The 16,358-nt window shown below is 33.8% G+C and overlaps 1 protein-coding gene across 7 annotated transcripts in view; it reads left to right on the forward strand.

The window, feature by feature from the left end:
* Positions 1-16,358, forward strand: part of CFAP20DC (CFAP20 domain containing) — a 214,337-nt gene that overhangs the window by 100,666 nt on the left and 97,313 nt on the right. For all 7 annotated transcript variants that reach the window (XM_036218854.1, XM_016131665.2, XM_036218849.1 and 4 more), the window contains exon 7: positions 14,400-14,564. In XM_036218854.1, the coding sequence (XP_036074747.1) occupies positions 14,400-14,564 (165 nt within the window). The remainder of the gene's footprint in view (positions 1-14,399; positions 14,565-16,358) is intronic.

Raw genomic sequence — 16,358 nt, forward strand, 5'->3', positions numbered from 1 at the left:
GTCTGATTCCCAACTTGGGAGAGAGAACTCATGTTATAGCAAAGTCGCTAAATTAGGAAGGGTGTTCAAAAGTTGTCAGACATCCAAAATGCTCTACAGTTGTCCACTTATTACTCTGTGTACATTTCATGAAGTCATTTGGGAGAAATTATATTAATATATTAATTTTATAATGATCATTTTAAAATAGATGGTTGAGTTCTTATTATTTCTAGAGAGACTAGAAACACATACATTAATTCTTTATATGATTAATAAATATGCTCTATAGGTAACTGAGCCTTCTAGAATTCATAAGGCAGCACAAATTCTCCTGCTAAGATAGTCTTAAACATCTGAAAGTATTGGGAAAATACTGATGCTTCCTTTTGATTTTCATCTGGGATTATTTTTTAAAAAATCAATTCTTATAGAAGCCCAGGAAATAGGGCTGCATGTAAGATGGCAAAGGTGATTTCTTAGAAGTTTGTCTGTAGACTTCAGACTTATGCTCCATCTGAATAAGTATCTATGATTTACTCTATAGAACAGGATGCTATGCCTATAAATTTTATTTTATAATAAAACACAGCATATTAACAGCTCCCAATCATATCACAAGCCAGGAAGTACAGCCACTCATCTTATGTACCATTTAAAGGCTATACAAGAAAGTGAAAGATTTCATTTTTTTAAAAATAACACCCAGCTAATAAAAAAACTCAAAATCTATAGAAATATATGTACATTCTACATCAGATTGTAGGAGGTAAATCATAATTTCATTAATATTTTTAAATAAATGTCAGGAAAAAAAGCAAATCAGAAATTGGCAGGTAAGTGCTTGTTTTTATCTCTGATCTTTCCTCAACCCCCACTAAAATTATAATATAGAAATGAAAAAGATATAAACCCATCAGGATAAAGAGGAGACAACAACAGACAAAAAATGTTCGTAAATCTTATAAGATTTAGGAGTAACAGCTGACTTAGAAGAGCAGAGAAGGCTGAAACTTTGGGGTTTACAGAGAGGTTTGCCAGTGAGATTCATTATGTAGAACCTTAGAAAGGTTCAAAGTACTACCAAAGGCAAGGTAAAAGGGATATGGCTAAAAACAGGAAAATTGGTTAAAATTCTGCATAGGTTGCTATAGGACCCCAGGTCACCTCTCTAACTCTATATAACCAGGCAACAGGAGATTTACTCTCTGGAGAAACTGAACCAGTGAGCTTCTGAACTCAAGTATATTGGGTATGTGGTAGAGACACCAAAACTAATAAGAAGAAGGAAATAGATAAAGTAGAAAAAAGATATGTTTTCCTCAGAGTTAAGAAAAGATACTGTATCTATAAAATAACAAATTGTTCCTGCTTTATTTCAATAAATATTTTATTGATGTTTATTATATTATAACTTTTTATACACATATAGAAACAATTACAAATCATAAGTGTGCAGCTTGAGGAATTACCACAAAGTAATTATATTTCTGTACCCACCACCGAGATCAAGAAATAGAAATACAAGCATCCTAGAAGCCCTGCTTATGACCCTTCCCAGCCATTGCTCTCTACTTTTTCTGAGAGATAACTCTATCTTGATTTCTAACACCATATATTAATTTCATCTATTTTTGAACTTTATATAAATGGAATCATATAGTACACATTTTTCACAAAACATTATATTTGTGAGGTCCATTTATGCTGTTGCTGATTTTCAGTACTGTATTTTATACCATAGTATAAATATATCAGTGTATTCATCCATTTAAAGCTATTTTGAATATGCTGCTAGAATCATTCTGCATTTTTCTTAAAGAGCAATGTAGGTGTTTCTTTGAATATTTATCAAGGAGGTGAATGAAAACATACTTCAGCATTTTTAATTTCAGTTATTATGTTTTTTGATTCTAGAATTTTATTAGATTCTTTCCAATTCATTCCTTAGCTGAAGTTATTTATCTTGCTATGTAATTTCTCAAATATATTAATCAAAGTTATTTTAATGCCCAAGGCTCATAATTTCAATATCTGTCTTTCTTATGAATCTGTTTCTGTTGCCCATTTTTCTCTTGGTCTTGTTTCTTGGTATGCCTGGTAAGTTTTGAGTGAATGCTGGACATTTGAAATCAGTAGCTATAGAGATATTTTGAGACTCTCTACTATATTGTCCTCTAGAGATATAGAACCAAAAATATAAAAGAAAAAAGAAAAAGAAGCCCAAAAGACTAAAAATAAAGTGGAATTATTAAAAATATTAGAAGTTTGTCCAAGGGGCCTACCATCAGAGTAATAGGATTCCAAGATGAGAGACTAGAGAAAACAGACATATGAAATATAAGATTTCCCAGAATTGAAGGCCAGGTATTTTCAGATTGATATAGCTCATCAAAAAAATGACTCAGTATTGTGTAATTTCAGAACTGAAGGGAGAAGGAAAAGATTCTTTAAGCTTCCAGAATTTTTTTAATACAAGTTACATACAAAGGATTAGGGATAAGAATGATATCTAACTTCATGCAGCAACATTAGATGGTAGAAGACCTTAAAACTATACCTTCAGAAATCTAAGGAAAAAATGTTTTCAACTTAGAATTGTACACACATCTAGCCTATCAATTAAATGAGTGCAGAATAAAGATATTTGCAGACTTACAGGAACTCGAATTTTATTTATATCTTTTCTCAGGAAAGATCTGGAAGATATTCTCCATAAAAATTAAGGAATATATCTAGAAAAAGGCATATATGGGACACAAGAAACAAAGCATTTCATCCAGGAGAAAAGCAAAGGGAATTTCCAAAATTGTGGTTAAAGGAACTCAAAGTATGATATTTGTACAGCACATCTAGAGAACAATTAATCCAGATTTTAGCAGAAAAATAGAGGCTTTCAGGAGTAAAGTCTCCAGGAAAAGAATGTATCTGATATATTTGAATGTGGAAAATAAAATCGATTGTGATTTTATGTATAGTGCTAATGGGGAGTTTGGGAACAATTAATACTAAGAATATTGAAAACCCATGACATTAACAAAGCAGTGATCAATTCCAAGGAAAACAAAAGGTTGTACAAAAAAAGAAATGTAATCATAATATATCATGTGGCTCAGGTATGTGCAATTATTTTTTAATAGACTTTATTTTTTAAAGCAGTTCTAGATTCACAGGAAAATTGAGGAGCTTCTATGTGCTCCTTTTCTCCACATATGCATCGTTTCCCCAGCTATGATCACCTATATCAGACTGGTACATTTGTTACAGTTGGTGAATGTACACTGATGCATCATTATCACCCAAAGCCCATAGTTTATATTAGGGTTCACTCTCTGTTTTACCTTCTGTGGATTTGACAAATGAATAATGATTGTATCCACTATTATACTATCATACAGAATAGTTTCACCGCCCTAAAAGTCTTGTGTGTTCTGCCTATTCCTCTCTTACTCCCTCTTAATCCCTGGCAACCATTGATCTTTATACTGTCTCCATAGTTTTGATTTTTTCAGAATGTCATGTAGTTGGAGTCATGTAGCATGAAGCCTTCAGATTGACTTCTTTCACTTAGTAATATGCATTTGATTCCCACATATCTTTTTATGGTTTAATAGCTCATTTTATTTTAGCACTGAATAATATTCCATTGTCTGGATGTACCACAATTTATCCATTCATCTACTGAAGGATATATTGGTTGCTTCCAAATTTTGGCAATTATGAATGAAGCCGCTGTAAACATTCTTGTATAGATTTTTGTGTGGACATAAAATTTCAACTCCTTTGGGTAAATTATTAGTGAACATGATCGCTGTATTGTATGGTAAGATAATATTTAGTTCTGTAAAAAACTGCCAAACGGTCTTCCAAAGTGGCTGGATTTTTCCTTCCTACCAGCAATTAATGAGAGTTCCTTTTGCTCAACATCCTTGTCTGTATTTAGTCTTGTAGTGTTTCAGAAATTTGCCATTCTAATAAATGTATAGTGGCACAACTTTTTTACATAATGCTAATAATTTACTCCAAAATTATGAGAAATGATATTTGGAGGATATGGGAAGGGAAGGAAGGTAGAGTGGTTGTTTAACAGTGCTGAATCCTCTTTTTCCCAAAATAGGAAGTCAGAGATATTATCTAAAGCTATTACATAAAGAAATGTCAGTATAAGACTGTTAGTTATAAGTATAGATGTAAATACAAGAAGATTTAGAAGAGACAGTTGAAAGGCTTGAAAATATTTGCCTCTGCATTGTGAGACTAGAGGACAAGAGAGGTGGGGGTTCAACAGTTAGAGAACGATGATATAATTTTTTTTCTCACAACTTTATAGTACTATTTGAATTTTTGAAGAATATATGGTGTACTTTGTTTTAGAATTGATTTTTTTTTCTTTTTTTTAGTGAATAGATAATCTGTAAAACATTCCAAGGATAAACATTTGGTGTGATTTCTTTCAGGTTTTTCAGAAGGCCTGAAAAAGAAGCTTTATGAATGTTTCATCTTAGATTACCTAAAAAATTTTGAATAGATTGGGGAAGCATACTATGGTTCAGGATACTGTGGAATATAATCCTATATTTATCATTTAGCTGCCGGTACTTAACCTTGTACAAAGGCACGCCCTATCTCTATGCTTCACTTTTCTCATCAGGAAAGTAAGAATAATAATTGTTTCTTGGTTAGATAGATACTATTATTATAGCCCCAGTAAAAGTATAATATGTGTAAACCAAGGACATCTTGATTTAAATTGAATTAAATTGATTAAATTTATTAAGTTGATGTTATAGAGACTAATGATATAGATTAGTATTTCCACAGTCCATTGCTGTGATCATGCACCAACTTTGTAGTTTTGTGTGTGTGTTGAATATCTCTGAGCTTTGTTTTCTCAGTAATTACTATAAAGTTTTTGCGAAGAGCCAATCAAATATAAAAATGTATGTGAAAAGACTTATAATGTGATGTAAAGATGCTAAACATTTATCTGTCTTCTATACATCTGGCACTGGGATGCACACAACTCTGCTTCAAGTTGCTCTGGGTCTCACAGAGAAACTTACGCATCCATGTAGATCATAGTACCTGGTGCAGACTTCCCTAAGGGCTTAACAAGCAGTAAGAGGAGACTCTGGGGCCCGTACTGACCCCTTACTTGAGAGAGCCACTCAGTGAGGCACTTGGATTTTTCATACCTGTCAAAGTAAGAAAAATTTGAATATTAACATAAGGGTGTCATTTGAATTTGCCAAATCAGAGCATTAAAACAGGCAAACAAGAAAAACTACAATTATTATGGTTATTTTATTAAATGAAAGGGCATTTAGATACACATGTACAAACACATAAGGATGATCCTAATTTCAAGATAAAGGCTGACATTTTTGCCACAAGCCAGTAAAAATGACTTCATTGATCAGTATCTGTCCACATACCAGTGTTCAGTCTACATTAACCTGGAGAAACAAATTTTCAAAGCTGCATCCTGAAGGAAAAACAGTATTTCCCACATTATGAAAGTTGACAATAGAAAGAGAAACTTTTTCAGGCAGAGGAAAGAGCACATATGTATAAAGGCATGACATGATGAATATATCTGATGTGTCAAAGGAACAGGTAGTTCACTCTGGTACCTGGCAGGGGTGGGAGATATAACATAATATTGCATTACTAGACTGCATACTTTGGGTGATGTAAAATATAGAGCAAGTTTCCTGTCCCCATAATTTACTTTGTAATTATAGACACTAGAAAAAATACTACAAGAATTTATTCCAAAGACAATTAGATGAAAGAGGACAAAGGATGACATATTATGGGATATATCTAGTATCCTTGGTAAAGGAGGTTGGCAGCAGAAGTTATAACTGATGATGATGACGATGATAATGACAACAATGATAGTAGTAGTGGCTGCTGTAAACACTTAATGTATATGGACTTAATTTAATGCTGAGAACAGCACTATGAAGTAAATGTTACTATTACCTTCATTTTACAAATACTGAAACTGAGGCACAGAGCATATACTATACACGATGTCACAAAATTGTTCATTTAAGTAATAGAGAGAGGGTTTGAACCCTGGCAGTACGACTCAAATGTATGGATAGGAGAGAGACAGAGAGACAGAGAGAGAGGAAGAGAAAGAGAAGAGAGAGAGACAGAGACAGAGACAGAGAGACAGAGAGAAGGAAAGATACAAGAGATGTCATGGAATAAGAATGCCATGATTTGGTGACTGGCTGTATTAAGGGTACCTGTGTTACAAAGGAAGGGTAATTTTCTTCTGCGTTTTCTTCACAGTGTTGAGACTTCTTTCACAGGAAAATTTTTTACCTGTTTCTTACATTCTTTTCTGAGAATCGATTTTAAAATAATGTATTAATTGCTTGCTTGAGCTCACTGCCATGTTGACCTTGCCTTATTTAAACTACTACCATTTTACTCTAGAACCTCTTAAACTCACCCAAGCTAGAAAATGTTGCCTGATCCTTTGCTATTCACTGTTTATACAGTGAGTATAATAGAAAGTGAATTACTGAAACCTTAAGACAGCCATTAACCAGTTTTTCGCTTTCGCAAAGGAATGGCTTATAATGGACAAGTAGTAAAGCATGCTGATTTAATTTAGTTTATTACTTTAATAGTTCCTGAGGGGACATATAGTGGTATTTTTAGATATTTTCATGACTGGATTATTGATTAACTTGTATCATTCTGCATTTTTGGGAAAAAAAAATATATGTGTAGATAGGTAAGAGAAAGAGGAAAGAGAAGAAAGGAAAGAACAAGTGACTACCCATTGAGCATAGATGTATGCTTTGCCAATGATGATTTTGCAGGTTTCCTGACTTCCCAGTTCAGTAGGATTTCTAAAATATTATTACTAGGGAGTATGTGTTCTCTGTTTAGAAATGCAAGAAGAGAATAATTAAAAGTATGATTTTAGACTGAGAGCCCCTTGAGGGCATAGGTTGGATCTCCATATTTTTATCTCTTGCACGTGACCTAGAACTGGTAACCTGTCATAAATGTTTGATGAATTGAAGTTAGGATTGGCTAATTGTTCAATTATTTATTCATCCACTATCTCTATTCAATAAACTTTTATCTAATGTCAATCAGTGTGAAGAAAATTAGTCTATGGCCACGCCACTCTGAACAAGCCCGATTCCAGAAGCTAAGCAGGGTCGGGCCTGGTTAGTACTTGGATGGGAGACCATCTAGGAAGACCAGGTGCTGTAGGCATAAAAAAGAAAAGAAAAAGAAAAAAAGAAAAAGAAAATTAGCCCTTCAAAGGCCACAGAAAAACTAGAAATATTGATGTCTTGCCTTAATTGAGCAGGGGAAGGCCTTAGAGGTCATCTAATCCAATGTCTTAATTATATAGGTGAGGAAAACCAGGCCTATTAGTTATGAGGCATCTTGTGGTGAGGTCACAGAAGTGGAACTCAAGGCCAAGCCTCCAACTGTTCCTTCCCCAACAGTACACAGGTTTACCTTTCACAGGTTTACCTTTCTCAGTAACTGGAATGGTTTAGTGTTTTTAATAATTAACATTTTTGAGTGTTTTCCTACCTCTCTCTTTATCTTCAGGTCAGGTGAGTGCATATCAGACCCACATCTTGTCAGGGGAGTTGAACTCAAAATGCTTTTGCCTGTGAAACCACCACAGGGCAAGAAAGGGGATAAGATCTTAGTATAGCAGAGGTGCCCAGCAGCCAATAATAGATCCCACAAATATGAGTCATGACTCATATTAAGACTCATAACTATTCTGAGTGAAGTATCAATTTTATAATTAGATATTATAAAATATTTATAATAGAATTTTGTATCTCAAAAACCCTAGGGATAACATTTCTATTATGGTAGCATCTAAAATAATCAAATATCTAGGAATAAATTTAACCAAGAAGGTGAAAGACTTTTTACTGAAACCTATATAACATTACTAAAAGAAATTAAAGATAACCCAAATAAATAGAAAGGCATCCCATGTTCATGAATTGCAAGACTTGATTTTGTTCAGATGTCAGTATTACCCAGAGAGATCTAGAGTTCAATACAATCTCTCAAATTTCAGTGGCCTTTTTTTCAGAAATGTAAAAGCTAATCCTCAAATTTATATAGAATTGCAAGGGGACCCAAATACCCAAAAACAATCTTGAAGAACAAAGTTGGAAGATTCACATTTACCAATTTTAAAGTTTACCTCAGAGATACAGTAATCAAAATAGTTTGGTACAGTTAGAGTAGACATATAAACCAAATGGAATAGATTTGAGTCCAGAAATATCTGATTTTGACAAGGGTGCCAAGAACATTAAATACTGAGAGTTCAGTCTCTTCGACAGTGGTTCTGGGACAATTGAAAGTCCACATGCAAAAGAATAAGTAAGGTTGTACCCCTACCTCATACCATATATAAAAATAACTTAAAATGGATCAGTGACCTAAATATAAGAGCTAATAGGAAACATAGAGGTAAATCTTCATAACCTTAGTTTTGGCAATGGATTCCTGAATATGACACCAAAAGCACAGCAACAGAATTTTAAAAAAAGATAAATTGGACATCAAAACTTAAAACTTTCATGTAGCAAAGGGCACTATTAAATTGGAAAGACAGTCTACACAATGGGAGAAAATATTTGCAAATTATATATCTGTAGGATATATATTCTATTTCTGCATAGAGGGAGTGTGTGTGTGTGTGCACGCGCACGTGCGCACGCACACACATGCACCAGTATCTGGAATATGTAAAGGACTCCTACAAACTCAACAGAAAGACACACAACCCAATTTTAAAAACTGGTCAAAGTACCTGAATAAACATTTATCCAAACAAGATACGCAAATGGCTGACAAACACATGAAAAGATGCTTAATGTCATTAGTCACTAAGGACATGCAAAATAAAACCACAGTGAGATGCCACTTTACACTCACTAGGGAAAATAAGTGTTTACAAAAGTGTGGAGAAATTAGAACCCTTGTACATTGCTAATGTGAATGCAAAATGGTTCATCTGCAGTGGAAGCAGTTTGGCATTTCCTAAAAAACTAAAACATGGAATCAACCATATGACCATTCTAGGTATATAATCAAAAGAATGGGAAACAGCTACATGTGCATGTACACTCATAGCAGCAATATTCACAGTAACCAAAATGTGGAAACAGTCCAAATGTTTATCAAAAGATGAATGGATAAACAAAATTGTAGTTTGTACTATACACACAGACAACAAAAGTCACATTGTATGATGTCATTTATATGAAATATCCAAAATAGATAATATGCAGATTTGTGGTTGCCAAGGACTGGGGCCTGGAAAGAATGGCAGAAACTGGTTAATGGGTAAGGGATTTTACTTCAGAGTAATGGAAATATTTTAGAGCTATATAGAAGTGGTGGTTACACACCACTGTGAATTTGCTAAATGTCCTTGAATCTTTTCCTTTAAAATCCTTCATTTTATGTTAATGTGAATTTCTCCTCAATAAATTATTTTTAAAAACTTCTGAGGTAAAGTATGATTCATTCAGTATACCCAAGTTTTTGGTATAATCTAGGTTTATTTTCCCCTTAAACATCAAAACTTTTTATTATGAAAAATATAGTAAAATGTGGTGGGGTTTTTTTCACCATTGTAATGAAATAATTTACAGAAGTATCTGTCTCTTATTAATAAAAAACACTTATGTAGCACTTGCTATATACCAGACACTATTCTTAGACTTTTATATATATTAACTCATTTAATCATCACAATAACCCTATAAGGTAAATGTTATCTTTATATCCATGTTTCACAGTTAAGAAGAGCAGGACACAACAAGGTAAACTACTATGCCAAGGTCACACAGCTATTCAGTGGTAGAGCCAGAATGTGAACTCAGGATACCTTGTTTCAGAGCCTGTACCTTTAACCCCTATAGTACGCTGTTTCTTAATATCTCTCTCCATAAAGGCAGGGATTTGAATCCATGCCAGGCCCAGAGGAAATCTGATAGTTATATAGTAAACGAATGAATGAACAAACAAAAAATAAACAGACTTTGTATCAAGATTGTTATAGACTAAATGTTTGTGTCCTCCTAAAATTCATATGTTGACACTTAATCCCCAAAGTGATGGTATTTGGAGGTAGGGCCTTTGGGAGGTGATTAGGTCATAAGGGTAGAGCCCTCATGAATATCATTGGTGCCTTTATAAAAGAGACCCCAGAGAACTCCCTCACCCGTTCTGCCATGTGAGGGTATAGCAAGAAGATGGCCATCTCTGAGCCAGGAATAGAGCCCTCACCAGGCACCAAATCTACCAGTGCCTTGATCTTGGACTTCTCAGCCTCCTAAACTGTGAGGAATAAATTTCTGTTGTTTATAGGCCTCCTAGCCTATGGTATTCTGTTATAGCAGCCTGAATAGACTAAGACAAATATTTTGGCAGTTAGAGATTTCTGTGCTTTTTACTTCTCTCTCACTGATGATTCAGAGAGTTGAGATTTTATATAAATAAAGCGCTCTGCTAGGTACTACAGGCTATTCCCATATAAAGAGGATGAATATAATTGAGTCTGGGGCTAATGAACTATTATAAAATTAGTCCTTATTTAAACTTTATGAATTAGGAGAAACCATAACTGAAATGTATCTATAAATCTCACTATTTTACAAGGCATTCCCCCCATAAAATGAGGATGATCATTTTTAATGCATACAGTGCTTTATATATGTATTAAAATTGATGACTTACTTTTAAAGCTAGTTAAGATCCTCATCGAAAGTATTAAAAACCTACAGAATGGTTCATTTTATGATGGCTTATGGCCAAAGAAGGGTGAACAGGGTTACAAAGTCACTCAAACATTCCAATAATATACTAACACATAGACAAGGAGCAGAGACATCAAAAAGCCCACCATCTGGTTGTATTTGGATGCTACATGAGCAAATCTGTCAGCCTTCTCATAGTCTTCTCCTTCATGTACCATTTTGCAATTCTGAACTGACCATTCCAGCCAACATTATTTTCTTTCAGATTTGTAAGCAAAAGCAGCTGAAATTCAACTATGTCATTTTTCAGACATTAATCAAGCAGTCTGCTTGTTTCCATACGCAATCTATTCCAGAAGATAGAACTCGTCTGAAAGAACAATGCAGACAGGCTCTGGTCCCATAGCATCTGATTTCCAGCTTCATTTGTTATTTGCCATCTGGGGAGAAAGATGTGATATCCAAATAAAATATACATGGAGCACTTTTCAGGATATAGCTGAACAAAGAACAACCAAAGAAGAAAAGTGGAAGACTTGACAGCTGCATTTAATCTAGGTCAGCTATTATTAAGAGGCTTTTGTTCATAACCATTTATCGAGCAGCCCCTTTGAACCAATCGCTATACTAAATATATCATTGGGATTCTTCCACCATTCTCCACACTAGCAATGCTTTCGCAGAATTGTCTTTTTTTCAGTTCCTAGAATGCACCAAAGTTCCTTTGCCTACAGAGTCTTCAAATGCTCATTTCCCTTCACTCGAGTGATCACTCCTACCCCATTTTACCAGGCTACTTTCTACTTATCCTTTATCCTACTAATCCTTTATGACTCAGCTTAAATGTCTCTATCAGAGAAGACTTGACACCCTGTGCTGGTAGATTTCCCCAATACCTCTTTCATAACACCTTGAACTTTTCTTTCAGAGAACATAACAAAATTATAATTAAATAGTTATTTATGATGTAATTTATTTTATATTCTCTGCTAGGTGTAAGTTTCAAGAAGGCCAGGACAGAGTTACCCTGACTTCCCACTAGATTCTCAACCACTAGATAAGTGCTTGGCACATAGTAGAGGCTCAATAAATATTTGCCTGATGATAAAATGAGTGAGTGAGTGAGTGAATGAATAAATGAATGTACTCATAGTTTAGCACTATTTAATTTTTATTGTAGGATCTATGCTATTTTTAGAATTCTTATTTTTACATTACACTATAAATGCTAAAAAAATAAAAATGACCTAGACATTGGACATTGCCAGGGGAAGGAGACAGTGGTAAGGTGGATGGTGGGGAGATGAGTTAACTTGCATTTAGGTGTATCAGAACATCCAACTCCCAGTTCCTAAAGCTTCTTCGTAGTCTGGTTTCACAAAAATGAGACTAAAGCCCCTTTCCGTATATTCCTCCACAGTCTCAGAGAAAGTCAATAGTTGCTAAATTAAGTGGTATCAATGACTACTATTTATTTTAAAATAAACCACAGTTTCCCTCAAATAATAATCCACTAAGTAATGAAATAGTTCTGGGAGCCAAGGGAGAGTAGAAATATAGAAAAAGAAGTTGACACAGAGGGGATCTGAGCCTTTTGATGTAAAATCTGATTTGTATGTCGGCCGTGTTCCTGTAAGAGTCAGATTGGAGTTTTGTAATACTATGTGCCTTATTCTGTCTTCCATAAAAATTTATGGATTTTTGGCTACCAGGGATTTGCTATCTGTCCCTTGTTGGTTGAAAACTCGGATTGTGTTTTGGACTTTCCAAACTTTGTATGACATCGTACCCTGTACCATCCACACGAGCCCTATAAACTAAAGTTTCCATAATTTCTCTTTTATCGGATTCAGAATACAGCATTTTATTTCAAGGTCTTATTAGCCTACAGAACATCTTCCTCTTTTAATATAAAATCTTAGTTCATCAATATGGGCATTAATATGGAAATTAGCTTTTTCTACTTCAGGGGAGTTTGAAATAATATGTCAAATATATATATAAATCTAGAATTAGTTTACCTATTTTTCCAAATGTTTTCTCTTTTGAGAGTTCATTACTCAGTTACTATGAAATGATTTTCTAAATGTCACTGACAAGTAAGAAATGGATGGACAAAGAAAACCTGAAGACCAAGATTTGAAAATCGAGTGCATTTTTAATGACAGGAGCAATAGTACTCTTATAAACCATTACATTGCTGATGAGTATTTAAGTTTTTAGTTAAATAATTCATTTTCCTTTTCAGGATTAGGACATTAAGATCTAATTAGAAAACTGCCATGAGTTGAGTGCACATAAACCTAACATCATTTGTCTTTCTAAACCTGGGCAGAGTTTATACTTATATAGGATGTTTTTGAGGGACTATTGGTTGGATTTTTCTTACTACTCACATTCACAAATACACAGATTGCTTTTTTCCACCAGATTCTAAAATTTTTATAAAGAAAAAAATAAAACCTACACTTAAGCTAACCATCAAGTTATTTTACATTTTGGTGTATTTTCTTCTAGTCTTTTTGCCATTCATACATTTTATTTATTGATTTCCTACAGTTGAGATAGAGTTTTGTGTGCATTATTTTCATTTCATTTTTTATCTTGAGCCTTTCCTATGTCATTAAGCCGGCATCATAAATAACAATTTCATGTGACTCTTTACTGCAAATTCAAGTTGTTTATTTTTCAGAAATTATAGATGCCTATTTATTTAGATCTTCATCTTAGTTTCTGATGTTTTTTACTTTAGAATATATTCATAAAGTGAAATTATTGAGTTAAGTGGCATGTGCATTTTTAAAGCTTTCGATACATACAGTAAAATTGCTTTTAGAATGCTAATACCAACCTGATTCCTACTTGCTATGTATAACATAGCTTAATATCTTTGCCATAAAGAGATTATAAAATAAATGAGAAAAAATGTTCTAATAGTAAAATGGGTTAAGAGCATGAACAGAAAATTTACTAAAATGAAAATTTAAATATCCATGGAAATATATATTAACAATTTCAAATCTCATTAGAAATACAAGTGATAATAATTAAAATAATTTTAATTATAATAACTATTTTTTTAATTATTCAGAAGTAAGATGTTAACATTAGGGGAAGCTTTGTAAAGGGTATGTAGGCACTCTGTACTGTTTTTATAACTTTTCTATAGATCTAACGTTATTTCAAAATAAAAAGTTAAAAGTTAAATTTACTCATGTAATGGCTATAGGTATTCAATAATGTCATCATACTTATGATCTAATATAAATGAGATAGTGTATTCCAAGAAATCTTCTTTGGAGCATACCTAACTAGTTCTTCCCCAAAGTTACAGTCTAGTATTGAAAAACAAGTATGAAGTTTCCAATGAATGTTCTTATTTATTGAACAAGTCTCTGAAACTGCACCATATTATACACTTTGTCTTATTAAATCCTTTCTACAGTCCTAGAAAGTAAGCTGTAAAATTTCCATGTTCATTTTACAGATAAGAAAACCAAGGCTGTAAGGCTGTATAATTCATCCAAAGGAATATTCTAAAATGATTTACTTTAATTGGTTTCATTTATAAGATGTGTCTATTTGGCAGAAATGGCTTACATTTTGAGAATGAATGTTAATCTTTATTTCCAGCTGGATATGGTGTTCCCTTTCCAACAGATGAACCTGCAGATATTATTCCACGAAGCTGCCAACTTACAACAGATGTTCCACAAGTCACACAGCTGTTAAACATGACTAAATTCCGCCAAACTGAAATAAAATTTGGAGGTCATCCTCTAAGACCAGCAGAATCAGGTATGCACTCAGGCACCTAAATTATAAGCATATTTATTTGTAAGACAAAAGGGGGGAAAGCCTTGTAATTATCATTTATAGCTTGAAGTTAAATATGAAGTCACTTTTACATTGACTTGGTGATAAATCATTATTTTCTGGGTTTTTTACATGATAACTCAAAACACCCTTGATTATTCCTCTCCTTTTCCTATACGCTTCCAAGCCCTGCCAATTATAACTCTTAAATATCTCTAAAATCTGTCTCCTCTTCTATCCTATTGCTACTTCTATTGTTTGGGTCCCTACCATCACTCACATTAGCCTCCCTGTTAATCTCCACATTGCTGTCAGAATTATCTTTCTGATAATAGAAATAGAAATGTGGTCATGTCACTCTTTAATTAAAGACTTTTAATACCTTTCCCACTATCTTAGAAGGCAATATGAAAAAACCTTGAGAGCTCACACAAAGCCAACCTCCTCTATCCCAAACCTACTCCACACTTTCATCTCCAGACACCTTTCTCTCACTCCCCACATGTGATTTTCTGACCACTCTACTGGCTTTCAGGTGTTCATATATTGAGATTGCTTTTTCCTTGGCCTGAAATAGCTTTCTTTCCTTTCTGCGTGGAAAAACTCCCCTTCATCTTTCTAGATACAACTCAAACACCATCTCTTCTATGCAGCCTTCCCTAATTCTAAAAAGCATTGTTCTCTTCCCATGACCTTTTTCTTTCTTTCTTTTTTTTTTTTTTTTTTTGGCAATACTTTTTAATATATCTTTGTTCCATTTTGAAGTGTGACTTTCTCCAAAAAGGGGACTTATTTTTCTATTTCGCTAGCTTCTAACACAGTACTTGCCATAGACCAGGTACTGCAAACTCAAATTACTAAGGAGGCCAGTTAGATAACATAAATGAAATGGGCCAATGCCTGGATATTTACCACATAGAAACATTTTCTACTTCAACACTGAGTCTCACTGGGAATAAAGAAGGAAGTTAGGGAAGAGGAGTGAGCTAGTGCTTCAAGAAATTGTTCTCTACTGTTAAAACAGTAACATTAACTACTATGCAAATGATACAATAAGTGGCAATTAATACTCAGCCTCTGCAAGGGAGCTATAGGGAGTTGTGAGGACTGCAGCAAACTAGAACCTCATTCTCGGTCTAGAAGAGGTAACCACAATTCAGTTCTAGCCAAGTGTTGCCTTGTAAGAATATAGGCCCAGTCTCACCAGATTGTCCTTTCTTTTTTTTTTCAAGACTGAGTATCCCAATGTTTATGATAAGTCTCCCAATTTTAAAATATTGTCTAAGATCTAAATTGTTTTAAAAACGCTGTTTGAGCCTAACTAAACATGCCAAAGCTACCAGTTTTCTACTACTATAATAGACACCCATTAGCTATTGGCCAAATAAATGAATAGTACTTACAAGTCAACAAGGCTAATATTATTTAGATGGATGGTTCTCCTGTATATTAGAATCACCTGAGACATTTTAAAAATGACTGATATAAAAATTTTTTTCCTAATATCTATGCTTCATCCCAAGAGATTCTGATATGGCCTGGGATGGATTTTTTTAACTCCCGTAGCAACTCTGATGTGCAGCCAGGGTTGAGAACCACTGGATCACTTATCCCCACAAAGGTCATATGGTTTAGATGACGTTCATAAACATGCAATTCAGAGGAAGGGTGAAATGATGGTCGTAATAAGGCATTTATGGAGGAAGTAGATCTCAAAAGTATTCAATATATACTTATGTAAGTTTTTATAATAAATGAATGTAAGATTTATAGATG

The sequence above is a fragment of the Rousettus aegyptiacus genome, unplaced genomic scaffold (assembly GCF_014176215.1).
Source record: "Rousettus aegyptiacus isolate mRouAeg1 unplaced genomic scaffold, mRouAeg1.p scaffold_m13_p_4, whole genome shotgun sequence".
NCBI lineage: Eukaryota > Metazoa > Chordata > Mammalia > Chiroptera > Pteropodidae > Rousettus > Rousettus aegyptiacus.